This window comes from Tachyglossus aculeatus, chromosome 19 (genome assembly GCF_015852505.1).
Source record: "Tachyglossus aculeatus isolate mTacAcu1 chromosome 19, mTacAcu1.pri, whole genome shotgun sequence".
Lineage (NCBI taxonomy): Eukaryota > Metazoa > Chordata > Mammalia > Monotremata > Tachyglossidae > Tachyglossus > Tachyglossus aculeatus.
The window spans coordinates 18,305,854-18,331,841 of NC_052084.1; the positions used below are offsets into that span (position 1 = coordinate 18,305,854).

At 50.1% G+C, this 25,988-nt stretch overlaps 1 protein-coding gene and 2 non-coding genes across 5 annotated transcripts in view; all 3 read left to right on the plus strand.

Moving 5' to 3' along the window:
• The window catches only part of DAAM2 (dishevelled associated activator of morphogenesis 2), a 109,268-nt gene that overhangs the window by 60,673 nt on the left and 22,607 nt on the right, over positions 1-25,988 (plus strand). For all 3 annotated transcript variants that reach the window (XM_038761281.1, XM_038761283.1, XM_038761282.1), the window contains exons 2-11: positions 5,633-5,838; positions 9,466-9,555; positions 11,312-11,386; positions 15,608-15,702; positions 17,418-17,751; positions 21,224-21,334; positions 21,516-21,619; positions 22,438-22,504; positions 23,300-23,417; positions 24,839-24,977. In XM_038761281.1, coding sequence (XP_038617209.1) covers positions 5,668-5,838; positions 9,466-9,555; positions 11,312-11,386; positions 15,608-15,702; positions 17,418-17,751; positions 21,224-21,334; positions 21,516-21,619; positions 22,438-22,504; positions 23,300-23,417; positions 24,839-24,977 — 1,304 coding nt within the window. In that variant the 5' untranslated portion in view covers positions 5,633-5,667. The remainder of the gene's footprint in view (positions 1-5,632; positions 5,839-9,465; positions 9,556-11,311; positions 11,387-15,607; positions 15,703-17,417; positions 17,752-21,223; positions 21,335-21,515; positions 21,620-22,437; positions 22,505-23,299; positions 23,418-24,838; positions 24,978-25,988) is intronic.
• On the plus strand, positions 2,186-2,323 carry LOC119941093. The gene has a single exon (XR_005455125.1). It is a non-coding gene; the product is annotated as a small nucleolar RNA SNORA7 (small nucleolar RNA).
• Positions 18,836-18,975, plus strand: LOC119941098. Its single transcript, XR_005455129.1, has one exon. It is a non-coding gene; the product is annotated as a small nucleolar RNA SNORA7 (small nucleolar RNA).

Sequence of the window (25,988 nt, forward strand, 5' to 3'; positions counted from 1 at the left end):
AGCTGTTGACAGCTATACGCCACATCATCTGAGGTTTTGCTTCCCCAGGTCTTTGAATATTTTCTTCTTTCCCTCATTGTTTATGGTCTCCCCACTTGAGATCATCCTACAGCTGCTGTTAGGGTAATCCGCTGGGGTCCACCCTCCTCACAAGCCCTTGTCGACAAAGACGGGAGGGATGGTCGTTGCTTTGCTGCCACGTTGGTTGACGGTACTCCAGGCTCTTGTTTTCCACGATCTTTGTCTTGCCCTTAGGGGGGCACGATGATAGCGGATGGTTCTGGAGGTAAATCAGCGTGGCCTCGTGGAAAGAACCCAGGCCTGGCAGTCAGAGGATCTGGGTTCTAATCCCAGTTTTGCCACTTGCCTGCCGCATGGCCTTGGTTGAGTCATTTTGCTACTTCGCGCCTTACTTTCCTCATCTGAAAATGGAAGTTCAATACCTGCTCTACCTCTTGCTTAGACTGGGAGCCCCATGTGGCACAGGGACTATGTCCGACCTGATTTTCTTCTATCTACACCGGTGTTTAGTACAGTGCTTGGCACATAGTAATCGCTTAACAAGTACCACAGTGATGTCTGGTGTAGGGGCAGGTCTCAAAACTCGAGAGAGTCAGACCTCTAATGGCTCTCCTGACCTCCATGTTGTGCTGTTTGAAGTCAAGTTGCCCCACACCTTCCCTCTAGCCTGTAAGCTCACTGTGGCCAGGGAATATGTCTATTATATTGTACTCTCCCAAGGGCTTAGTACAGTGCTCTGAACACAGCAAGCGCTCAATAAATACAATTGGCTGACTTTCCAGACTTCCCAAGGACATGCTGTTTTTCTTGATTTGATTTTCTACATCCTTTTCTACATCCGTATTCTCGTACGTTGGATAGAGTATCGGAATTCAGAGACAACATTCAATTATTATTAGCATTATTGTGGTACTTATTAAGCCTTTTCTATGTGTCAGCACTGCTCGAAGTCCTGAGGTAGACACAAGGTAATCAGATTTTACACAGTAATAATAATAATAATGATGGCATTTATTAAGCGCTTATTATGTGCAAAGCACTGTTCTAAGCGCTGGGGAGGTTACAAGGTGATCAGGTTGTCCCACGGGGGGCTCACAGTCTTAATCCCCATTTTACAGAGGAGATAACTGAGGCACAGAGAAGTGAAGTGACTTCCCCAAAGTCACACAGCTGGCAATTGGCAGAGCCGGGATTTGAACCCATGACCTCTGACTCCAAAGCCCGTGCTCTTTCCACTGAGCTACCCCCGTGCTTAGTACAGTGCATGGCACGTAGTAAGCGCCTAACAAACACCACAATTATTATCATGGAGATTGAGTGTGGGTACGCACCGGAAAGTAGAGTAGAAGGGGAGTTGAGGCCGGCAGCATTGGATCAGATCTCCGGGATGCTCCGGGGTCCATAAACCACTGGGACAGCGGCCCGGGGCTAATTCAGTTCGGGTCATGGAGCAAAACTGACAGAGAACAGACGTGTTCTCGGACAGAGCACCAGGACGACGTGCTCCCTCGGCGAAGGCGACTGTGATCCTTTCATCACCGTCCTCGCGTCCTTGGCCGACCCCTCCAGAAGCAACGTGATATAGTGGCTACAGCCCAAGCCTGGGAGTCAGAAGGTCATGGGTTCTTATCCCAGCTCCACCACTTGTCTGCTGTGTGACTTTGGGCAAGTCACTTCACTTCTCTGGGCCTCAGTTACCTCATCTGTAAAAACATGGGAATTAAGAGAGTGAGTCCAATGTCGGATGGAGACCGTGTCCAACCTGATTAACTTGCATCTACCCCAGTGCTTAGAACAGTGCTTGGCACGTAGTAAGTGCTTAACAAGTATCACAATTATTATTTTTATTACCCCGGGAAAGAGTGGGAACAGGGAGAAGGGAGTTAGGTTAGGGAGACCCAGGGACTGTGAGGAGGAAGGAAAGCGTAGTGGCCCAGCATGGCCTGGGGGGAATCAATTATTTGGTCAATGAGTTGTATTTACTGAGTGCTTTTTTGTGTGAGGAGCACTGTACTAAGCACTCGGGGTAGTATAGTATTACAGTCAGTCAGTAAATCATATTTACTGAGTGCTTTCTGTGTGCAGAGCATGGTACTAAGCACTCGTGAGAGAGTACAATATAACAGACAGTCAATCGCATTTATTGAGCGCTTACTGTGTGTAGCCCCTCTCCGGGTCTCACCTAAAGAGATCCCAGTCCTCTACCAGTTTCGACTACAGGAGGGAAAGCCAAGCAGAGGCCTGCCCATTCCATTCCTAGCTTGGCCAGTGGCTAGCGAGTGGAAGGCAATCTGCTACAAGTTAAAACTCACCTGTGCTGGGCAGCAGCGGCATTGGAGAGAGTCAAGCGTGGCGACTCGAGTTTTCTGCGCGGAAGGCGGAAATGGTAAACCATGTCTGTATTTTTACCAAGAAAACTCTCTGGATGCACTACCCGATTGTTTGTAGATGGAGAGCGGGGTGTTCTGGCAGAGATGTGTCCGTGGTGTTGCTATGGGTTGGAGACAACTCAACTGCTTAAAACAAGACTGTGTGCAGAGTACTGTACTAAGTGCTTGGGAGAGTACAATGTAGCGATGTAACAGACACAATCCCTGCCCACAATGAGTTGGTAAACCTGTTCCCTGCCCTCAAGGAGATTAAGGTCTAGAGGAAAGAGCGCAGGACTGGCAATCAGGAGATCTGAGTTCTAATCCTGCCTCTGCCGCTTGGCTGCTGTGACACCCTGCGTAAGCCACTTAACTTCTCTGCTCCCCAGTTTGATCCCAGTAAAAGGGGGATTCAAATACCTGTTCTCCTTCTCTCTTGGCCTGTGAGCCCCAAGTGGGACAGGGACTGTGTCAGACTTCTGTGCATCATGCCTACCCCAACGCTTGGCTAAGAGTAAGTGCTGAACATATACCTTCATCATCATTATTATTATTTCCCAGGGGGTGCCCCCTGCTTCTTGGGCAGAGGAGAGTTTCTTGGGAGGGAGCTGAGGGTAAGAGGGACTCAGAGTAAACAAGTCCTCTGAAGGAAAAGGAAATGACAGAAACAGACAGTCGGAGGGACAGACAACGAAGGAAGGGAAAGAGATGGCAGAAAGGTAAGGGAGAAGATGTGCAAAGACAGAATGTTGGGTTCCATCTTTGTGTAGCTGACAATAATAATAATAATGATGGTATCTATTAAGCACCTACTATGTGCCAGGCACGGTACTAAGCGCTGGGGTGGATACAAGCAAATGGCATTGGACACTGTCCCTGTCCCATGTGGGGCTCACAACCTCAATCCCCATTTCACAGAGGAGGTAACTGAGGCCCAGAACAGTGAAGTGACTTGCCCAAGGTCACACAGCAGACAAATGGCGGAGCCGGGATTAGAACTCTGACAATGGAGAGGCTGAGCTGTGCAGCCAGATGGGGCCAGCTGTGTCTCTGGTTCCCGGGCTGCGGGGCTGGAGCAGTGGGAAGAGGGTTTTCTTGGAAGTTTGGGTCAGAGTTGAGGGATGATCTGTCTGGTCTCCTCCACCTCCCCCGTAACCTCCCCTGAACTGAGAAAGCCCTCATTTGGATCAGTAGCACAGGGGCTCGCATAACTCGTAAGCTCGTTGTGGGCAGGGAATGGGTCTGTTTACCATTGTGTTGTACTCTCCCAAGCGCACAGTACAGTGCTCTGCACACAGTAGGGCTCAATGAATATGACCGAATGAATCGCGGGCTGGGAGCCACGGGTGAGGTGCAGTTCACGGTCCGGAGCTGACTGACGGCCAAAGCAGCGGTATCTAGCTGCTATTTCTGTCCTAGAGGTCAGCTCAGCTCCCCCTTGAGAGGCCGCAGCTGGTTGGATTCCCATCCAAAACCGGGGTTACTCAGTATGCACCAGTCCCAGGGGCTAGGATGAAGCGGTGACCACTGGCTCCTTGCAGCCCCGCTAGGACAGCTCCTTCTGTCGGGGGGGACAATGCTGGGAAGGGGGAGTCTAGCTGGTAACTGACATCCACCTCTTTCCCGCTCTCTCCTCCGCACTGGGCATGGGAGGGCCGGTGGTATGTCCACCGAGCAGGGGCCCTGCCATTTCTGCTTCCCCTTTCCCCTTCCCATCCGCTTCCTCCAGCCCCTGTGACAGGGAGAAGGGGCAGGAGCTAAACCAGAGCTGTCTTAGCACAAGTCCCTTAAAAGGGCAAAATATGCAGCCCTGCTCCCGGCCTGTCCAGCCCCGGCAGCTCACAGAGGGACCCTTCTCCCGCCTCTGGTCAGTCCTCCGCTGGATTCAGAGGGGGATATGAAAGACCCTCTCCCTCTACCCTGCCCCTTCCCTCCCCTGCATCTTTCTCTGCTGGGCTGGTGAGACCCACCGTTTGGGGTTCCCTGCGACCTCAGCCACACTTGGACCTGACCCCAGCTGGAGATCCAGTTAGAGAGTTTCTAAGAAACGGGACCTCATGATCCTCTTTAATAATAATAATAAATTAATACCAATAGTATTTATAAAGTGCTTACTATGTGCCAGGCAGTGTACTAAGCACTTGGGCTGAGCTTCCGGGCTGGTCCCTGTCACCACAGGGAACCTCTTCCCAGCATCAAAGCCTCCTGCCCTGATGTTCCAATGGAAACAGGTGCAGGGCTGTGGATTTGAGAGTTAATAATAATAACGATAATGATGGCAAGAACTAGGTGCAAAGCACTGTTCTAAGCACTGGGGAGGTTACAAGGTGATCAGGTTGTCCCAAGGGGGGCTCACAGTCTTAATCTCCATTCTACAGATGAGGTAACTGAGGCACAGTGAAGTTATGTGTCTTGCCCAAAGTCACACAGCTGACAATTGGCAGAGCTGGGATTTGAACCCATGACCTCTGACTCCAAAGCCTGTGCTCTTTCCACTGAGCTACGCTGCTTCTAGAGAGTTGACATCTAGTGCTAAAGAGTAGCACTAGAGAACTAGAGCACAAGAGTAGCCAGGATAGAGAGTTAACATCTAGTGTGTAAGTTCCCAGTAGGTTGTAAGCTCTATGAGGGCAGGAAACGTGTCTTCCACCCCGTTGTACAATACTTTCCCAAGTGCGCAGTGCAGTGCTCCGCTCCCAGTAAGCGCTCAATAAATACCTTCGATGGATTGATTGAGAGTGGGCCTAAATCCACCGATGACGTTTACTGTGTACGGAGCACTGTACTAAGCACTTGGGAGGGTCCAATAGATCAGAATTGGCGACATGTTTCCTGTCCACCGTGAGCTTACAGTCAATAGGGAGATCAGCTTCAAGGTCATCAGCGCGGTGGCTGCTTCTGTCCAAGGTGTCTGTGGCAGACTGCATCTAATAATAATGATAATAATGAAGGCATTTATTAAGTGTTTGTTATGTGCAAAGCACTGTTCTAAGCTCTGAGCACTGTTCTAAGCGCTGGGGTGGTGGTGAGGGAAGACTCTGAGTGTGTTTTCTAGGGTCTGGGAAATGGGATACCAGAGTCCTCCTTAATAATAATAATAATAATAATCGTATTTATTAAGTTCTGGGGACTAGTGTCATGGGGAGAGAGGGGAAGATGAGGTGAGTTTGGAGTGAAGTTGGATTCCCCACAGCCTGCAATGCCTGTGGCCTCCCATTTGCTCCCTCCCCACCCCCGCACAGATCATGATCAGGAGCCAGCGACCCTCCCCGTGACCATGGCCCCGCGGACGAGAAGCCGCCATGCCCTGGGCTTCCTCTGCTGCTTCGGGGGCAATGACCTGCCCCCCGAGATCAACCTCAAGGACAACCACCCTCTTCAGTTCCTGGACTTCTCCATACCCATCCCATCCGCCGATGAGCTCGATGCCCGCTTCTCTGAGCTGGTGGTGAGTGTCTGGATCATTTGGGGAAGGGTGGATGGAGGGGCGAAGGGGGTGGGGGCATCCCGGACCAGTGGGGGTGGGGGAGGGATTGAGGGGGCCAAGGTGGTGGTGGGGGGGGGGGGGTGCAATGCCTATTCATTCATTCATTCAATCATATTTATTGAGCACTTACTGTGTGCAGAACACTGTACTAAGCGCTTGGGAAGTACAAGTTGGCAACATATAGAGACAGTCCCTACCCAACAGTGGGCTCACAGTCTAACTGCCCAAGGTCAGGTCCTGGCACAGGAAGGTATCTCCCATAGGAGAGCTCACCCTCTCCACGCTTATTATCAGTTATTAGTAATAATAATCAATCAATGCTATTTATCAAGCACTTACTAAGTCCAGGGCACTGTACTAAACCCTTGGGAGAACACAATACAAAAACAAGTACTTTACAATGCACACACAGTAAACACATTGTTGCTACTACTGTTACTATTACTACTCTCTACCTGCCAACCCCTGTGCTAAACATTTAAGCTCATTGTGGGAAAGGATTGTCTCTCTTTATTGGTGTATTTTACTTTCCAAATGCTTATTACAGCGCTCTGCACACAGTAAGCGCTCAATAAATACGATTGAATGAATGAATGAAGGTAGATACAATATCAACAGATTGAACTCAGTCCATGTCCCTCATGGGCTCCCCGGCTTCACCTACCTCGATGTCTAGCCTGAATCCTTCCTCCCTTTCCTTCGGCTTCCTGCTGAGAAATTGGGGATCCCACCCCGCACCATCCGTGCAGTGTCCCTTTCAAGAGTTCTTAAGAAGTCCCTCACCCTTCTTATCCCCATCTCCTGCCCGAGCCAGGAGACAAGGGAGCAGGGTGCCTTGGGAATTTCATGGGGATTTGATTCTGGGTCTGTGACTGAATCAGGAAGAAAATCCAGAAAATCCAGAGCCTCTTAATCTCTAGATTTCATATCTCCTGGGCCTTCCACCAGTCACCAAGCAAGGCAAATGAAGAAGAGCACGAGGGAGGGAGGAAGGGAGGGGAGGAAGGTTGAAAAGAAGGAGAGAGAAAGAGAGAGAGGAGAGAGAGATAGAGAGAAACAGAGAGGGAGAGGGAGGAGGAGGGAGGGAGGGAAGGGGGGATGAAGGAAAGGAGAGAGAAAGGAGAGAAGAGAAAGAGAGAGTGGGATAAAGAGATATAGAGAGGGATAAAAAGAGAGAGACAGAGAGACGGAGGAGAAGGAGGGAGAGAGAGGGAGGAGGGAAGGAGAGAGAAAGGAGAGAAGCGAGAGATAAGGGAGAGTGGGAGGGAGTGGGAGAGAGGGAGATTCTTGGGGTTGGAACTGACTTTAAAGGTCTTCTAGTCCAGCCTCCTGACCCCGGGTACCCCCACCATGAGATGAGTAGCCCCACTAGCCCATCGGTAGGGAGAGGAACCAGATTATCCCAGGGAGCATTAGGCAGTGAGGGGAGAGAAGGCTGGAGAAGAGTGGCAGTTTGGAGGGAAAATGAACCTGGGCACTCTGAATGGGAATGGACAACCCCGCTAGCTCTTCTTCACCCACTATTCCAGGCTCAGCCTCAAACCTGCATCCCAAGCCCTCAGCCTCCGACAATGCCAACAGGGCACTGAACTACTGGTCAATTAATGGGATTTATAGAGTGTTCACAGTGTGCACAGCAAGCACTTGGGAGAGAGTCCAATACAACAGAAGTAACAGATGCGTTCCCTACCCACAACAAGCCGACAGTCTACAGGGGGACTCGTCTTACTCCCCTGGAGTTGGAGGTCAGGCCAAATACTGCACCAGCCCATTGCCCACATCCTCACTCAGAAAATCACTCTCCCCGCCTCCAAACCCTTATTATAATGGCATTTATCAAGTGCTTACTATGTGCAAAGCACTGTTTTAAGCACTGAGGAGGTTACAAGGTGATCAGGTTGTCCCACATGGGGCTCACAGTCTTAATCCCCATTCTACAGATGAGGTAACTGAGGCCCAGAGAAGTGAAGTGACTTGCCCAAAGTCACACAGCTGACAAGTGGTGGAGCCGGGATTTGAACCCATGACCTCTGACTCCAAAGCCCTGGGTCTTTCCACTGAACCACGCTGCTTCTCTATTGAAGGCACATCTCCTCTAACAGGCCTTCCCCTATCAAATCCTCATTTCCTCTTCTCCCACTCATTCATTCAATTGTATTTATTGAGCGCTTACTGTGTGCAGAGCACCATACTAAGCACTTGGGAAGTACAAGTTGGCAACATATAGAGATGGTCCCTACCCAACAACGGGCTCACTCCCTTCTGCATCACCCTTGCACTGGATTTGCCTCCTTTATTCACCCCTCCCTCAGCCCCACAACATTTATGTCCATATCTGTAATCTATTTATATTCATGTCTGTCTCCTCCTCTACCCTGTAAGGTCATTGTGGGCAGGGAATGTGTCTACCAATTCTGCTATCCTGTATTATCCCAAGAGCTTAGTACAGTGGTCTGCACACAGTTAGCACTCAGTAAGTATGATTGATTGATTGATTGAGCCTATTGTGTGCAGAGCCCTGGCCTAAACACTTAGGAGAGTCCAGGATCTGGGGTTGGTGATGCCTACAAGGAGCTTATACTCTGACTGAAAATGAAAGTAATGAAAATAAATAATTGAATGTATAGTTGATTGAATGTATATGACCATTGAAGCTGATTTTAAATAAGTAACTTCTACACTGTAAACTAATTATGGGCATGGAACTTTTCTGATAATTCTGTTGTACTGTACTCTCCCAAGTGCTAAGTACAGTGTTCTGCACATAGTAAGTGGTCAATAAATACCACTGATTGACATCCAAGTGCTAGCAATATTCAATCGTTTGTAATGAGCACTTACTGTGTGCAGAGCATTGTACTAAGCTCTTGGGAGTACAACAATAGACACATTTCCTGCCCACAGTGATCTTACAGTCTAGAGGTTTGACAACAGAGGTTTACAACTTGGGGCACTGGGAGGGAATCAAGGAAGACTTGCTGGAGGAAGAGGTATTTTAGGAGGGATTTGACTATGGGGAGAACTGCGGTCTTTCTGATGTGAGGAGGCAGGGAGCTCTGAGCTGGGGGCAACAGCGGGAGCGGGGAAGTAGAGGAGGGAGAGTCTGGAGCAAGGAATAGCTGGAAGTTTGGCTTGGGAGGAATGGGAGTCATCTGGGAAGCAGTGAGTGAAGAGAAAGCAGTGGGGTAACAAGGTAACAAGCCTATACAGGGTGGGGAGAGTTGGTGGAGGCATAAGAAGCTAAATGGGAGCCCAGATCCCTTCACGGGACTCTTGACAACAAAAATCTTCCTTCCTGATCCCTTTGTAGCTTAGTGGATAGAAGCCTCCAGGCACGGGCCTGGGAATCAGAAGGTCATGGGTTCTAATCCTGATTCCGCCACTTGTCTCCTGCGTGACCCTGGCCAAATCGCTTCACTCTCTGGGCCTCAGTTACCTCATCTGCAAAATGGGGATTGAGATTGTGAGCCCCACGTGGGATGGGGACTGTGTCCAACTTGATTTGCTTGTATCCACCCCCAGCGCTTAGTAGAGTGCTTGGCATTTGGTAAGCGCTTAACAAATACCATCATTATTCTTACTATTCAGGATGAGCTGGACCTCACAGACAAGAACCGGGAGGCGGTGTTCGCCCTCCCGCCGGAGAAGAAGTGGCAGATCTACTGCAGCAAAAAGAAGGTAAGATTGGGTCCCTGCTCCATTCCTGCCCCTGCCTTCCCAAAGCACAGACAAATCTAGGCCGACAGCAGGTCTCATTGCACACCATCAAATAATTTGGGTTTGTCCTGGCCCAGGGAGGGGGAGGATAGCACCAGTCCAGGCTCCTTGTGGACTTCAGGAGTGGTGTGGTCTAGTGGAAAGAGCCCGGGCCTGGGAATCAGAGGACCAGGAATCTACTTCCGGTTCCCATACTTGTCTGCTGTGTGACCTGGGGTAGTTAGGTCAGTTCACTTCCCTGTGCCTCAGTTACCTTATATGTAAAATGGGGATTCAATACCTGTTCTCCCTCCTACTAAGACTGCGAGCCCTTTTGTGGGGTCTGACGACCTTGTATTTATCCCACTGCTTAATACAGTGCCTGGCATATAGTAAGTGCTTAATAATAATAATAGTAGTAATAATGGCATTTCTTAAGCATGTACTATGTGCAAAGCCCTGTTCCAAGCACTGGGGGGGGGGGATACAAGGCGATCAGGTTGTCCCACGCGGGGCTCACAGTCTTCATCCCCATTTTACAGATGAAGGAACCAAGGCCCAGAGAAGTTGAGTGACTTGCCCAAAGTCACACAGCTGACAAGTGGTGGGGCTGGGATTAGAACCCATGACCTCTGGCTCCCAAGCTCATGCTCTTTCCACTGAGCCATGCTGCTTCTCATGCTGCTTAACAAATACCGTAATTATTATTAATTATTATTATTATTATTACCTGAAGGGAAGCTAGAGGAGGGAGGGAGGAATGACGGGTCCCCTCTCTTTCCCCAGGCCGGACCAGTGCGCTGGGGAATGTACAGTGAGCAGAACAGGAAGTGGGCACTGTGTAAGGAAGAATGTGATACTTTTAGAGCACCCTCAGGATTTGAGATTAAATAACTTCCCAAGCTCCAAGTACCCAGGGCTGGCACAAGTTGAAAGCCCTCAGCGTTGCCTTCCAAAATGTTAATCTTTCCTCGGAGCTGAGGGGGAATTGAGGAGAAGATGCAAGTGGGGAAAGGGTCCCGAAAGCCTAGACCCTGTTGTCACAGGGACAAGCTCTGGGGAGGAGTCATGCACCTTGTTCAGATTCAGCTGGGGCGGGCACAGAGAAGTGAACTACTTGCCCAAGGTCACACAGCAGACAAGTGGGCAGAGCCGGGATTAGAACCCACGACTTTCTGACCCCCAGGCTTATGCTATATTCACTACACCATACTGCTTCTTATATCTGTGACGATTCCAAGCAAATCTCCCCCATTACACTGTGGGCCTGTGAGGCCAAAGCTGCTTTTCCATCCCGCTCAAGTGCCCAGTCTGGTCCCCTGATGACTTGGTTCAAAGGTCATGTCGTCTTGTCCCCTGTCCACGGGCAGAAAGGCCCAATCACGAACCCAAGGTGCCTTTATTCATTGTCAGTCATATTTCCTGAGTGCTTACTGTGTGCAGAGCACTGTACTAAGCTCTTGGGAGAGTACAAGCATTAGTACAGTGCTCTGCACACAGTAAGTGCTCAATAAATACAACTGAATGAATGAATACAAAACAACAGTAGATGGACATTCCCTGTCTGCAACAAGCTTACTTCTAGAGGGGAAGACAGACATCAATAGAAATAAATTACAGATTTGAATATAAATTGATGGTCCCTGGAGGAGGGTGTTCTGGGTGAGGGATAGCTCCAGACCCCCATAGAATCCAGCTCAGGACTCCAGCCTCTTTCTCAAACATCTTTTTGTTTTAGGAACAAGAGGATCCCAACAAGCTGGCGACCAGCTGGCCGGATTATTATATCGACCGCATCAACTCCATGGCTGCAGTGAGTACTCTCTGCCCATAGCTCCACCCTTAGTGGGGACAAAGATGCTGCCGCTCTCCTGCCCGCCCCAGATAAGCCCAGGACAGACCCTGCTAATCGGTCCGGAGCTCTCCCCCAGTCCCCGGCCAGGGGGAGAAATTGTCCCAAACAAAGCTACTGTCCTGGCCGGAAGGCCCCATGCTCCATCCCTACCACTGCACCACCTCTTCTGAGTCAGGGGTCACCGGCGGGTGGGGAAAGGGGCATCTCCCTGCCTGGTCTGCATCACCATGCCTGGACACTTAGGGGTCTGACTTGTGTCCCTCCCATACTGGCCACCAGCTCTCCACCCATTAGTAGATACTATTTTCATGGCATAGTGGATAGAGCACGAGCTGGGGAGTCAGAAGTTCATGGGTTCGAGTCCCTGTACCGTCACTTGTCTGCTTTGTGACCTTGGACAAGTCACTTCACTTCTCTGACCTGCAGATACCTCCTCTGTAAAATGGGGTTGAGGCAGTGAGCCCCTGTGGGACAGGGACCGTGTCCAACTTGATTTGCTTTTATTCATCTCATCACTTAGTACGGGCTAGGAACATAGTAAGCATTTAACAAATACCACATTCAAGTATCATTAGTATTACTACTGCAACTGTTACATTCCTTTCTCCAAGTTCCTACCAGAAGGGCACCATGATGATAATAAGCATGGCCTTGTGGATAGAGCACGGGCCTAGGAGTAAAAGAACCTGGGTTCTAATCCCAGCTCTGCCACTTGTCTGCTGTGTGACTTGGGGCAAGTCACTTCATTTCTCTGGGTCTCAGTTCCTTCATCTGTAAAAGGGGGACTAAGACTCTGAGCCCCTTGTGGGACAGGGACTGTGCCCAAGCTGATTATCTTGTATCTACCCCAGTGCTTAGTACAGTGCCTGGCACACAGTAAGCGCTTAACAAATACCATAAAAAAGCTTAAAAAAAGGGGGCAAGAGGTCAGCATGAGAGATGACAAGTAGACAAATTGAAACAGGAGAGATTAGGATTAGAGGTTTAGGGTTCTTTGCGCTGCGAAATGAGGGAGAGGAAATGCCCTTTGCGAAAGCGTCAGATTTTTCAGAACAATCTGCCCAGCCAACTCAGACCTGTTTTCTCCTGTTTCTCCTTGCTACATTACTGGATGGCAGAGAGGGCTCCAGGGATGAGCACCAGAAGCCCAGAGAGGTCAACTGACTTATCTCGAGCCACACAGCTGGCCGAGGGCAGAGGGGATTCCAGGGATGAGAACCAGCGGCCCAGAGAGGTCGACTGACTTCCCTCGGGTCATGCAGCCAGCCAGGGGCAGAGATAGCGGTGGGTCGGTAGACTGGACTTCACTAGCTTGGCCTGACCCGTCTTGTCCTCCAGATGCTCCGCGTGTGCGTCACTGCCAGCCCATCTGACCTGGCTGGGGTCTTGTGGCAGCTGAACTGTCCATCCCTTTCCTGCAACCCCCACCTCACTGAAGCCGGCCAGGGGGCGGGCAGGAAAAGAGGGAGGGGGAAGGAGGGTGCACTGTTTTTTCAGCCTCTCCTCTCCATCAGCTTTAAAGCCCTTAATCACCTCACTCCCTCCTACTCTGTCCCCTCGCTGCTCTTCTATTACCATTCAGCCCACACACTTCGCTCCTGTGATGCCAACCTACTCACTGTATCTCCATCTCGTCTATCTCACCCCGACCTCTCGCCCATGTCCTGCCTCTGGCACAGAACACCCTCCCTCCTCAAATCCGACAGGCGATTGCTCTCTCCCCCTTCAAAGCATTATAGAAGGCACATCTCCTCCAAGAGGCCTTCCCTGACTACACCCTAATTTCCTCTTTTCCCACTCCCTTCCGCATCGCCCTGATTTTCTCCCTTTACTCACCCCTCCCTAGGCCCCAAAGCCCCTGTATGTCCCTATCTGTAATTCATTTATTCATATTAATGTCTGTCTCCCCTTTTAGACTGTGAGCTAGTTGAGGGCAGGGAACGTGTCTACCAACTCTTATTCTGTACTTTCCCAAGTGCTTAGTATAGGGCTCTGCACACAGTAAGCACTCAATAAATAAATAAATAAATTAGAGAAGCAGCGTGGCTCAATGGAAAGAGCATGGGCTTTGGAGTCAGAGGCCATGGGTTCAAATCCCTGCTCCGCCAGCTGTCAGTTGTGTGACTCTGGGCAAGTCACTTAACTTCTCTGTACCTCAGTGACCTCATCTGTAAAATGAGGATAAAGACTGTGAGCCCCCCGTGGGACAACCAGATCACCTTGTAACCTCCCCAGTGATTAGGGCAGTGCTTTGCACATAGTGGGTGCCTAATAAATGCCATCATTAATAAATACCATTGATCGAATGATTGACTCTCTCTACCCAAGACTAAACAGTTCAAGCTCAGGACTCTAGGGTTAGGAAGAGCACAAGGTTTACTTCATTCCCTGCCCCCAGGAGATGTTCACCCCTAAACCAGCCCAGGTGGAGGGGCATCTCTCTTCCTGGGTTTGAAGACCCCAGCTGAAGGAAATTCTTCCTTCAGTGTGGTGTAGTGAAAGAATCAAGTGCCTTGATTCTTGCCTTGGTGCATTATCCCCTGAGAATCCATTTACCTCACTGGGCCTCGATCTTCCTATCTGTAAAATGGGGACAACTGTACCTGCCCCATCACCGTCTTACAGGAATTCCACGGGCCCTTTGGAAACAATAAACGCATGATCAAAATTCAGCTCCTTGTTCCAGCAATTTAGGCCTCAGCTGGCAGGAATTTTTTTCATTGTCTAACCTTAATCCCTCCTGCTGCAGCTCAAGTTCGTTTCCTTCCATCTCAGTCGGCATCATCACCAATGTTTGCGTGATTCCTCTCCAGTGACGGGGAGTCTGGTGTGAACTCAGACCTTCAGGAAGGAAGACTTCAATGTCTTTGGCTTCTCCTCTTAGGATGTGCAGAGAACTTCCTGTTTCCTAGACCTCTCATTCTCATTTCAACTGCAGGCTCCGTGGGAGCCGAGACTTTCTTCCCAGCAAGCTTCACTAGTAAAGTCGTAGTCTTTTATTAAGTGCTTACTGAGTGACTAGCGCTGTACTAAGCGCTAGGGTGATGTCTAGGCACAGATCCTGGCTCCTGGAAGCCTGAGAATAAAGTGTTGGGTGAATATTGCTGGCAAACACATAAGGAAGGACAAAATCACAGAAGCATGATCCTGGAAATCAGAGGACCTGGGTTCTAATTCCAATTCTGCCCATTGCTTGCTGCGTGACTTTTGTTTTTTAATGGTATTTACTAGGCACTTACTATGTGCCAGGCACTGTACTAAGTGCAGGGGTGCATAGAAGCTAATTGGGTTGTACACAGACCATGTCCTGCATGGGGATTACACTCTAAATCCCCATTTTGCAGATGAGGTAATCACTTTGGACATAGAAGTTAAGTAAGGTGAGGCAAAGAGAAGTTAAGTAAGGTCAGGCAGTAGAAAAGCAGCAGAGCCAGGATTGGAACTCAGGTCCTTCTGCCTCTCATGCCCATGCTCTAACAACTAGGCCACGGTGCTTCTCTGGGCAAGTTGCTTAACTTTTCTGTCTTTAACATCAGTGGAATCACGGTCCCGCCACTTGTCTGCTGTGTGACCTTGGACAAGTCACTTCGATTATCTGTGCCTCAATTATCTCATCTGTAAAATGAGGATTGAAACTGTGCACCCCATATGGGATAGGGACTGTGTCCAGCACGATTTTTTGTATCCAGCCCAGTGCTTAGTACAGAGCCTGGCACAGAATAAAGCCTTCAACAAATACCACAATTATTATTACCATGATTATTGTTTATTCATTCAATTGCATTTATTGAGTGACCACTGTGGGCAGAACACTGTACTAAGCACTTGGGAAAGTACAATATAGCAGCGTTGGAAGACATGTCCCTTGCCCACAGTGAGCTTACATTTTAGAGGGGGAGAGGCTGTGTGACCTTGGATGATCCTCTTAACTTTTCTGGGCCTCTGCTTCCTCAACTGTAAAATGGGGATTCAATACTTGTTCTCCCACCAACAAAGACTGTGAGCCCCATGTGGGACAGGGACTGTGTCCAATCTGATTAACTTGTGCCTTCCCCAAGGTTTAGAACAGTCCTTGGCACATAGTAAATGCTTAACAAATACTATAATAATAATAAAAGACGCAATATCAACAGTGATGTAATCCCCTCCCTTCTCCATTTTTGCCTGGCCATTCAATAGATGCAGACCCTGTACGAATTTGACGAGGAGGAGACGGAGATGAGGAACAAAGCTGTTGAAGACTTGAAGACGGCCTTGCGAACTCAGCCCATGAGGTACCTTAAGCTAGCTCGGTTCCGTTCCATTTCCACAGACAGGACCCCGGAGGGTTCTCTCTCTACCCCCTTCTCTGAGTTGGGGGATGGAGGTGAATCCTCTCCCAACATCCCCCGAAGACTATTGGCTCACACAGCTTCAGGGGTGCCGAGACATAGACCTGCCAATTTTCCACTTAGGCTGGGATCCATCAGTCGATTAAGTGAGCGCAATATTCTAGAGTTGGGAACTAATCCTTCTTCTGAATCCTGCATCGGTCCATTTTATCAAGCAATTAATCAATCAATCAATCGTATTAATGGAGTGGTTACTGTGTGCAGAGCACGATGTAAAAGAGATGTTTCCCTGCTCACAAGGAGCTTCCAATCTAGAGTCTATAACGTCCCGAGGGTGAATTGAGTTTCCTGTGCACGGAGCCCTGAGTGGGTGCTCCAGGGAGGGTCAGGGAGAAGATGGGGCAATCACAGACCCCAGCCCCTGAGGAGAAGGAGTTCGGAAGGGGGTGACGGGGAAGGAGTGGACATACAGAGAAACAGAAAGGGCAGAGGGCGGAGCAGAGACCCCTTGACCACATAAAATGGGCTGGAGGCCATTGGGTGAGGGATAAGGCCAGGCAGGGAGGAAGTTCCAATCAGTCAATCGCTGCTTAGTACAATGCCTGGAACATAGTAAGCGCTTAGGAAGCACCGTGGCCTAGTGGATAGAGCACAGGTCTGAGAGTCAGAATGACCTGGGTTCTAATCCTGACTCCACCACTTGTCTGCTTTGTGACCACGGACTTGTCACTTCACTTCTCAGTGCCTCAGTTCCCTCACTGTGCCTAGACTTCGTCCTAGTGCTTAGTACAGTGCTAGCCACCCAGTAAGCACTTAATAAAAGACTACTACTTTATGTGTCAAGAACTGTTCTAAGCACTGGGGATCAAGACTGTGAGTCCCAAGTGGGACAGAGATTGTGTCCGACCTGATTAGCTTGTACCGACCCCAGTGCTTCGAACAGTATTTGACACATAGTAAGTGCTTAAATACCATTATTATTACTATTAATAATAAAACCACAATTACTACTATTAATATTAATCAATTCATCCATGGTACTTATTAAGTGCTTACTGTGTGCAGAGAACTGTACTAAGCTCTTGGGAGAGACCAATACAATGGAGTTGGAAAAGACGATTCAGGCCTTCCAAGAGCTTACAGTCCTTTTCAGGAGCAGACATCAAAAGGAATTACAGATAGTGGAAATGGTTGAGTTTAAGTGCTGAGGGGTACAGGGAAGCACAGACAAAGTTAGAGGAGCTCAGTACAGTACCCCACGGGCACGAGGTCCAGGCAACTATGTGGACCTCAACAGCTCTCTCTAGACTATGAGCTCATTGTGGGCAGGGAATGTCACCGTTTATTGTTGTGTTGTACTTTCCCAAGCGCTTGGTATAGTGCTCTGTACACAGTAAGTGCTTAATAAATACGACTGAATGAATGAATGACGTATCTCTCTACACTGTAAGTTCACTGTGGGCAGGAAACGTGCCTACCAACTCTGTCCTACTCTACTCTCCCAAGCACTTAATCGGTAAATACGATCGATTGATGGACGTGTGGCTGCCGACATTGACGAAGCGGAAACCCCAATGCTCACGGCCTGGCCTGCGGTCTTCCCCTTCGTCCCTCCCGTCCTCCCCATTCCCGGCTCCCCCTCCCTCCCGCCGCCTCAGGTTCGTGACCCGCTTCATGGAGCTGGACGGGCTGAGCTGCCTGCTGAGCTTCCTGAAGTGCATGGACTACCAGACGTCGGAGAGCCCCATCCACACCGCCGTCATCGGCTGCGTCAAGGCCCTGATGAACAACACCCAGGGCCGGGCCCACGTGCTGGCCCACCCCGAGAGCATCGACGTCATCGCCCAGAGCCTGCGCACCGAGAACGTCAAGACCAAGGTGGCCGTGCTGGAGATCCTGGGGGCCGTCTGCCTCGTGCCCGGTGGCCACCGCAAGGTCCTTCAGGCTATGCTTCATTACCAGGTCTACGCCTCCGAGAGGACCAGATTTCAGGTCAGCTCCGGCCCGGAATCCCCCTCCCGGGACCCCTCCTTCTCACCTCCAACCCTTTTTCTTCCTTCCAATAGGTCGGTCAGTCATATCTGTTGAGCGCTTACTGGGTGCAGAGCATGTGCTAAGCCCTTGGGCACATGTGTGGGAGTCAGAAAGTCACGGGCTCTAATCCAGGCTCCGCCACTTGTCTGCTGTGTCATCTTGGGCAAATCACTTCACTTCTCTGGGCTTCAGTTCCCTCATCTGTAAAATGGGAATCGAGACTGTGAGTCCCATGTGGGACAGGGACTTTGTCCAATCCTTGTATCCACCTTAGAGCTTAGTACAGTGCCTGGCACATAGTAAGTGCTTAACAAATACCATAATTGTTATTATTACAATATAACAGAGTCAGTTCATGCCTTCCCCGTCCACAACTAGCTAATAATAATAATAATGATCACTGTGGCAATTGTTAAGCACATATTTTGGGCCAAGCACTGTTCTAAGTGCTGGGGTAGATACAAGATAACCAGTGCTGGGTGGATGTTGGAGAAGGCTGGATAATGCTTAGGGTAATCAAACAGTTTCTCTGGGGTCAACTGAAGTGCAGAATTGGAACAAAGGAGGGTCAAAGAAAATCTTAAAGATTCAAGGAAACAGTGCTTCATCAATATTAAATTAGTCACCGACAAACAACAAGCAGTGTGGCCTAGCGGATAGAGCACAGGTCTGGGAATCAGAAGGACCTGGGTTCTAATCCTGGCTCTGCCACTCATCTGCTGTATGACCTTGGGCAAGTCACTTAACTTCTCTGGGCCTCAGTTTCCTCATCTGTACAGTGTGGATTAAGACAGCGAGCCCCACGTGGGACAGGAACTGTGTCCAACTTGATTAGCTAGTATCTACCCCAGCACCTAGAACAGCGCTTGACACATAGTAAGCGCTTAACAGACACCATCATTACTTAATTAATTTATTAAAAGCAGTGGCAACTGTGGGCCGTCTATCCTGGAGAATTAAAACTGGGATTTCATCTCAAGTGGAGGATTCAACTGTATCGCCCCAGCGCTTAGAACGCTGTTTCTTAAGCAGTAAGCGTTTAACCCGGTCTCAGGATCGCACCTGGAGAATTTCCAGTCCTCTACCAGTCCTGACTAGGGGAGGGAGAGTCAAGCAGAGGCCTATCCATTCCATTCCTAGCTTGGGCAGTGGCTAGTGAGTGGAAGGCAATCTGCTACAAGTCAAAACTCACCTGTGCTGAGCAGCAGCAGTAAGGGAGAAAGTCAAGGGCAGAGACTCAAATTTACTGCACAGAAGGAGACAGTGGTAAACGACTTCTGTATTTTTACCAAGAAAACTCTCTGGATACACTATTAGAACGATTGCAGATGGAGATCGGAGGGTTCTGGGAGAGATGCGTCCGTGATGTCGCTACGGGTCGGAAACAACTCGACAGCACAAGACAAGCGCTTAACAAATATCATTAAAAAACCAAACAAAACAAGAAGGTTATGACACCAAGTGACAAAACCTGAAAGCGGAACCTGGTTTTGCTCATAGCAAATGTGACAACACCACCAGGAGCAAGCTTTAAGTGTGTGGAAGGGACTATCAGTCACACCCTGGTCTTATCAGCTGCACACTCATGGGTAAAGTCCCTCTGTCAGCAGGGTCTTCTTCAAGCCCCGAAAGACAGCTTTTCAGACTGCAGCATTACAGACGTACTATTGTGGACTGTGGATGATGTAGTGTGAGAGAACTTTGAAGGAAAGGCAGGCTCATAGCTGGTGAGAGTTTGTAAATGTTGTCACGGATGGTCCACAAAGTGGACAATTCATTTGCTGAGGGTCGAACATACTTTCCTCATGATAACAGTGGCATTCTTGGAGGCTTGGATTGCGTGCTGGCAGAAGGCAGGGGCTTAAGACCTCTCCAAACTCCACAACCGTATTGGCTCCCAGGGAAAAGGAAAAATCCATTGTGAAACTGTAAATTGCCTAAATCCATCCCATTTTCTTTCCTAAAAACTTCCTCCATTGACTTTCCCCTGCTCTAGTCCTTTCTCTCTCTCTCTCTCTCTCTCTCTCTCTCTCTCTCTCTCTCTCTGTCTCTCTCTCTCTCTCTCTCTAGTTGGATTGAAATATATATATATATATATATATACAATTGAGCACTTGCTGTGTGAAGAGCACTGTACTAAGAGCTTGTGGTTGGATGGTTCCCTCCTTTTGGGCTTTGATGAAAGGGTACTAAATAATAATAATAATGATGATGATGATAGTGATAATTTTGATTTGTAAGTGCTTAATATGTGCCAAGCACTGTACTAAGCACTGGGTACTAAGCAGGACAATTAGGTCCCACATGGGGCTCACATTCTATGTAGAATGGGTATTGAGTCCTCATTTTGCAGGTGAGGGAACAGAGAAGTGAAGTGACTTTCCCAAGGTCTCCCGACAGGTAAGCAGCAGAGCTGGGATTAGAGTCCAAATCCTCTGACTCCCAAGAACTTTCCTTGCTCTTTCCACCTAGTGCCAATCGATTGTTTAACTAATCAATCACTGGTATTTCTTGAGTGCCTAGTGTGCCCTGAGCATTGTGCTGAGCATTTAACCGCCTAAGGCACATGTGCAGTGGAGATAAAGGATATGGTCCCTGACTTCCAGGGTCTGTAATCTAATGGAATGCCCTGACAAATTATTTCTAGTGGGAGGAAGGAAAGCAGAACTGTGCACATGGCAATAAATCAGTTGGTTAATCTGTCTCTGTCCCTCACCTCTGACGAGGTCATCCGCTGTGGGCAGAATGCTGCAGGGAGGGACAGGGGAAAGAGAAAGGACAGATTCTCTCTTTGAGGAGTTCAAGGCATGTAATAATAATAATAATAATAATAATAATAATGATATTTGTTAAGCGCTTACTATGAGGCAAGCACTGTTCTAAGTGCTGGGGTAGATACAGGGTAATCAGGTTGTCCCACATGGGGCTCAGTCTTAATCCCCATTTTACAGATGAGGTAACTGAGGAACAGAGGAGTTAAGTGGCTTGCCCAAGATCACACAGCAGAAAAGTGGCAAAGCCGGGATTAGAACCCACGACTTCTGACTCCCAAGCTCGCGCTCTTTCCACTAAGCCACACTGCTTCTCTTCTGTTCTTGATTTGCCTTCCCTCAGTCACCAATCAACCATGAGACTTGGATGGACTTTAAGAGTTCATCTAATCCATCCCCCTACCTTCAGACAGGTCAAGACCCCATCCCCTGTGAGTCCCATTTTCCAGCCATTTCTCTCCCCCTTCAGACGTTCCCCCTGCTCCCGTTCACCTCCTCTCCTTCCCTCCTTCTGGGAGCCTGGCGTTCACGCCCACGCTTTGGCCAGGCCGTGGCTGAGGCCAGAGAGTGGGCAGACCGATGGTCCACGGGATGAAGACCACTGTGGTCTCAGCCTCACCACACCCGTTCCCCCCTCTGTGCCACCTCTGTGCCCCCAGACCTTACTGAACGAGCTGGACCGCAGCATGGGCCGCTACAGGGATGAAGTTAACCTCAAGACGGCCATCATGTCCTTCATCAATGCCGTCCTCAACGCTGGTGCCGGGGAGGTGAGAGGCCCTGGCCGGGACAGAGAAGAGGCTGGGGGGTCGGGGGCGGGCGGGAGTCGTGGGGGTGACTAGGCTGGAGGGGGCTGGGCTTTGAACAATGGTGGATTGGAAACTGAATCGGGTGGGGGGAGGACGTCCCCGCATGGAGTGGGAGCCTCTCTTGACCCTCGTGCCATACCAGGACAACCTGGAGTTCCGGCTGCACCTGCGGTATGAATTCCTCATGCTGGGCATCCAGCCCGTCATCGACAAGCTGCGGGGGCATGAAAATGCCACCCTGGACCGGTAAGCCTCCCCAACGGATGCCTCAGCATCCCAGGCCCCCACTGCCCAAGTCCCCCGGGATTCCAGTGTCCAGGTGGTCCAGTGCCTCAGTGTCCCACCTCAGCACCCCAGTTGACCAGAATCCCAGTGCCCCGCTCCCCAAAACTATATCTTCCCAGCCCCCGACTCCAATCCTTCAGTGCCTCAATGCCGCCAGGAACTCCAGTGACCCATTGTCTTGGGCCTGGGAGTTCGAATTACCTGCGTTCTAATCCCGGCTCTGCCATGTGTCTGCTGTATGACCCTGGGCAAGTTGCTTCACTTCTCTGGGCCTCAGTTACCTCACCTGTAAAATGGGGATTAAGACTGTGAGCCCCATGTGGGACAGGGACTGTGTCCAACCTGAATGACTTGTATCTACCCCGGCGCTTAGAACAGTGCTTGGCACATAGTACATCCCAGCCACCCACCTGCCCATCCTCCCCCCGACAAGTGACCCCTGGGCCCGGGGCCCCCTCCCCCTGCTAGGACTCTTTGACCTCAGGCAGTACGGTCATCCCCGGCCCTCTCCCTTATCCTTTTTTTAGAGAAGCAGTTGATCCCCTGCCCGTAGATACCCCCAGTGTCCCTCCCAGAGCTAGGAATGCGGAAGGGGCCGCAAGGGCCCCTGCTCTGAAGGAACCGATGGCCTGATGGTGAAGGGGAAGGACAGAACAGCCATGAGGGCCTGGGTCAGGCCAGGGGCCGGGGGGAGGGAGGTCTGACCCCAGGCTGGGCTGCCCCTCACCCCCCAGGGAGCCAGAGGGAGCCTGAGATTGGATTGCCACTTCCCTCTCCAGGCACTTGGATTTCTTCGAGATGATCCGGAACGAGGATGACCTGGAGCTGGCCAAGCGGTTTGATGTGGTCAGTCGGTCTCCTGGGAGAGGCTAGGGTGGGCGAATGGAGCGGCCTTTGGGGGGACAGTCCAGCAGCTCTAAAGAAATCACACAGAGCCCAACTCCCCCGGCTCCTTGGGCTTAAGACCCTGGGATCTTGGGGAACAGGGGAAGGCCCAGCTAAGAGCAGGAGAAGAGGTCGCTGGAGGATGAGATTTTCGGTCCAGGTGGGAGGCTAGTTTGGATCAATCAGTCATATTTATTGAACACTTACTGAGTGCAGGACACTGTACTACCCACTTGGGAGAGTTCGACACAATATAACAGACACATTCCTTTCCCCAAGTGAGTTTACAGTCTAGAGGAGACAGACATTAATATAAATGAATTATGGATATGTACAAAAATGCTGAGGGGCTGGGACAGGATGGATTGTGAGTAAAGGGAGCAAGTCAAGGTGATGCAGAGGGGAGTGGGAGAAAGGAGGGCTTAGTCAGGGAAGGCTTCTTGGAAGAGGTGTGCCTTCAATAAGGCTTTGAAGTCAGGGAAAGTAATTGTCAGACATGAGGAAGGACGGCATTCCAGAGGCCCCGCGTGCTTAGCACAGAGCTCCACACAGAGTCAGCACTCTCTAAATAATATTGATAAATAATAAAACAGCTCTAGGCTGTGAGCTCACTGTGGACTGGGAATGTGTCTGTTGTTGTTTTGTACTCTTGCAAGTGCTTTCGTACAGTGCTTTGCACACAGTAAGCACTCAATAAATATGATTACAAGATTGACCCCTGCCAATCCCTCCCATCTACAACCCTGTCCCCAACAGGTTCACGTTGACACCAAGAGCGCCTCACAGATGTTTGAGTTGATCAAGAAGAAGTTGAAGCACACAGAAGGCTACCCCTACCTGCTCTCTGTCCTCCAGCACTGCCTGCAGATGCCCTGTGAGTCCTTCCCCCTCTTCTCTCCTCCCTCCCTCCACTCCCCTTCTCACACACCAACTAGGGACGGGTAATTGGACGGACCCACCAAAGGAGCAGGTCACCAGGAGGCCCGACAGAGCCCCAAGACTGAGGGGCTTGGGCCTGTCCATTTCAGGAGATTTTTCAGCCAGGCAAGGAGACCTAATAAATAGACCAGTCAAACTAATAATAATAGTCATGGTATTTGCTAAGCACTTACTATGTGCCAGGCACTGTTCTAAGGAAGATACAAGATAATTGGGTTGGATGCAGTTCCAGTCCCATATGGGGCTCACGATCTTAATCCCCATTTTACAGTTGAGGGAAATGAGGCACAGATATGTGAAGTGACTTGCCCAAGGTCCCATAGCAGACAAGTGGCAGAGCCGGAATTAGAATCCAGGTCCTCCTGGCTCCCAGGCCTCAGTTACTTATCTGTAAAGTGGGGATTCAATCCTACTCCAACCTTCTTAGACCATGAGCCCCACGTTGGGCAGGGACTGTGTCCAACCTGATTGGCTTGTATCTACCCCAGAACATAGAACAGTGCTTGGCACATAGTAAGTGCTTAACAAGTACCATTATTATTATTATTGTTATCATTATTATGCACCAGGCACTCCTCTTGATCATAAGCTCAATGTGGGCAGGGAACGTTTCTACCAATTCTGTTATTTTGTACTTTCCCAAGCACTTAGTATTGTGCACTGCACACAGTAAGTGCTCAATAAATCGGCTCCATCGATAGATTCATTACTAGTTGCTGGCGTAAATACAAGTTAATAATAATAACGATGGCATTTATTAAGCACTTACTATGTGCCAATCACTATTCTAAGCGCTGGGGAGGTTACACGGTGATCAGGTTGTCCCACGGGGGGCTCACAGTCTTAATCCCCATTTTACAGATGAGGTAACTGAGGCACGGAGATGTTAAGTGACTTGTCCAAAGTCACACAGCTGACAATTGGCAGAGTTGGGATATGAACCCATGGCCTCTGACTCCAAAGCCCTCTTTCCGCTGAGCCACGCTGCTTCTCAGCAGCCTGTTAATCAGGCTGGAGATAGTCCCTGTTTTACCTGGGGCTTACAGTGTAAATCCCCATTCTACAGATAAGGTCACTGAGGCCCAGAGAAGTGAAGTGACTTACCTATGGTCACCCAGCAGACAAGTGGCAGAACCCGGGTCCCCTGGCCCCAAGGCCCATGCTCTATCCACTAGGCCATGCTGCTTCACCTTTTTTGTCTCCCTCTTCCCTGACCCATCCTCGGGATCCATTCCCAGGAGAACTAGGGGCGGAGGGCGGGAAGGAGCCAGGGAGGAGCCGCCGGACCCGAGAGTGGGACTGGAGGTGGTCCCAGGGAGAGGCCCCCAGCAACGCCCCCGTCTCCTCGGGCCACAGATAGACGGAATGGGGGCAGCCTCCATCAGTGGCAGCTTCTGGATCGGATCCTGCAGCAGATCGTCCTGCAGGACGAGAAGGGCGTCGATCCCGACCTGGCCCCGCTGGAGAACTTCAACGTCAAAAACATCATCAAGATGTGAGTGATTCCAGCTCCATCCTTCTCTCCCCCATCGTCCCCCTGGGGTCGGGCTGCGCTTCCAAACCCGGCGGACGACCATCCACCTCGCCCCATGACCTCCGAGGACCCTGAGGCCTCCTCCTCTGGGTGCCTGGGGTAACAATAATAATAATAGTAATAATAATTGCGGTATTTGTTAAGCACTTACTAAGTGCCAGGCCTGTTCTAAGAGCTGGGGTAGATACAAGACAATCGGGTTGGACATAGTCCCTGTCTCACATAGGGCTCACAGTCTTAATCCCTATTTTACAGATGAGGGAACTGGGGCCCAGTGAAGTGATTTGCCCAAGGTCACAGGGCAGACATGTGGCGGGGCTGGGATTAGAACCCAGGTCCTGGCCAGGCCCCGGGCTCTATCCACTAGGCCTCGAGGGCTCGTGGGCTGAGCCAGTCCTTGTCTTGAAGGAGCTCTTGGTCTGAAAGGGGATCAATCAATCAATCAATCGTATTTATTGAGCACTTACTGTGTGCAGAGCACTGTACTACTCCCCAATCAGTTTGTTCTCCAGAGATTCAGGAGCCTCAGGAGGGAAGGGAACAGGAAAGGGCTAACTGGTGAGGTGGGGGCTGGGAGGTTGGGGAATCTGGGGGGCTTCCAAAAGGAGGTGGTCTTGCTGAAGGGATGGAAAGGCAGGGAGACTGTGGGAAGGAACGAGCAGGCTGTTTCAAGCTGATGCGCCTGAGGTGAAATGTTCAGACCTCAAAGAGGGGGGTTGGGGGAGGTGGGGGGGGGGGTAAGAGGGTCTCACTTGCCCACCCAGAGGGAGGTTTGTAACCACAGTCATACTACTTATGCGCTGTTTCTGCCCCCTCCTCCCCAGCCTCCACTACTCACTGATTCACTTTCGTTCTATCATTTTTATTAAGCACTTACTGTGTGCAGAGCACCGTACTAAGCGCTTGGGAAAGTACATTACAACAACAAAGAGGGACGATCCCCGCCCACAACGAGCTCTTCACCCCTCCTCT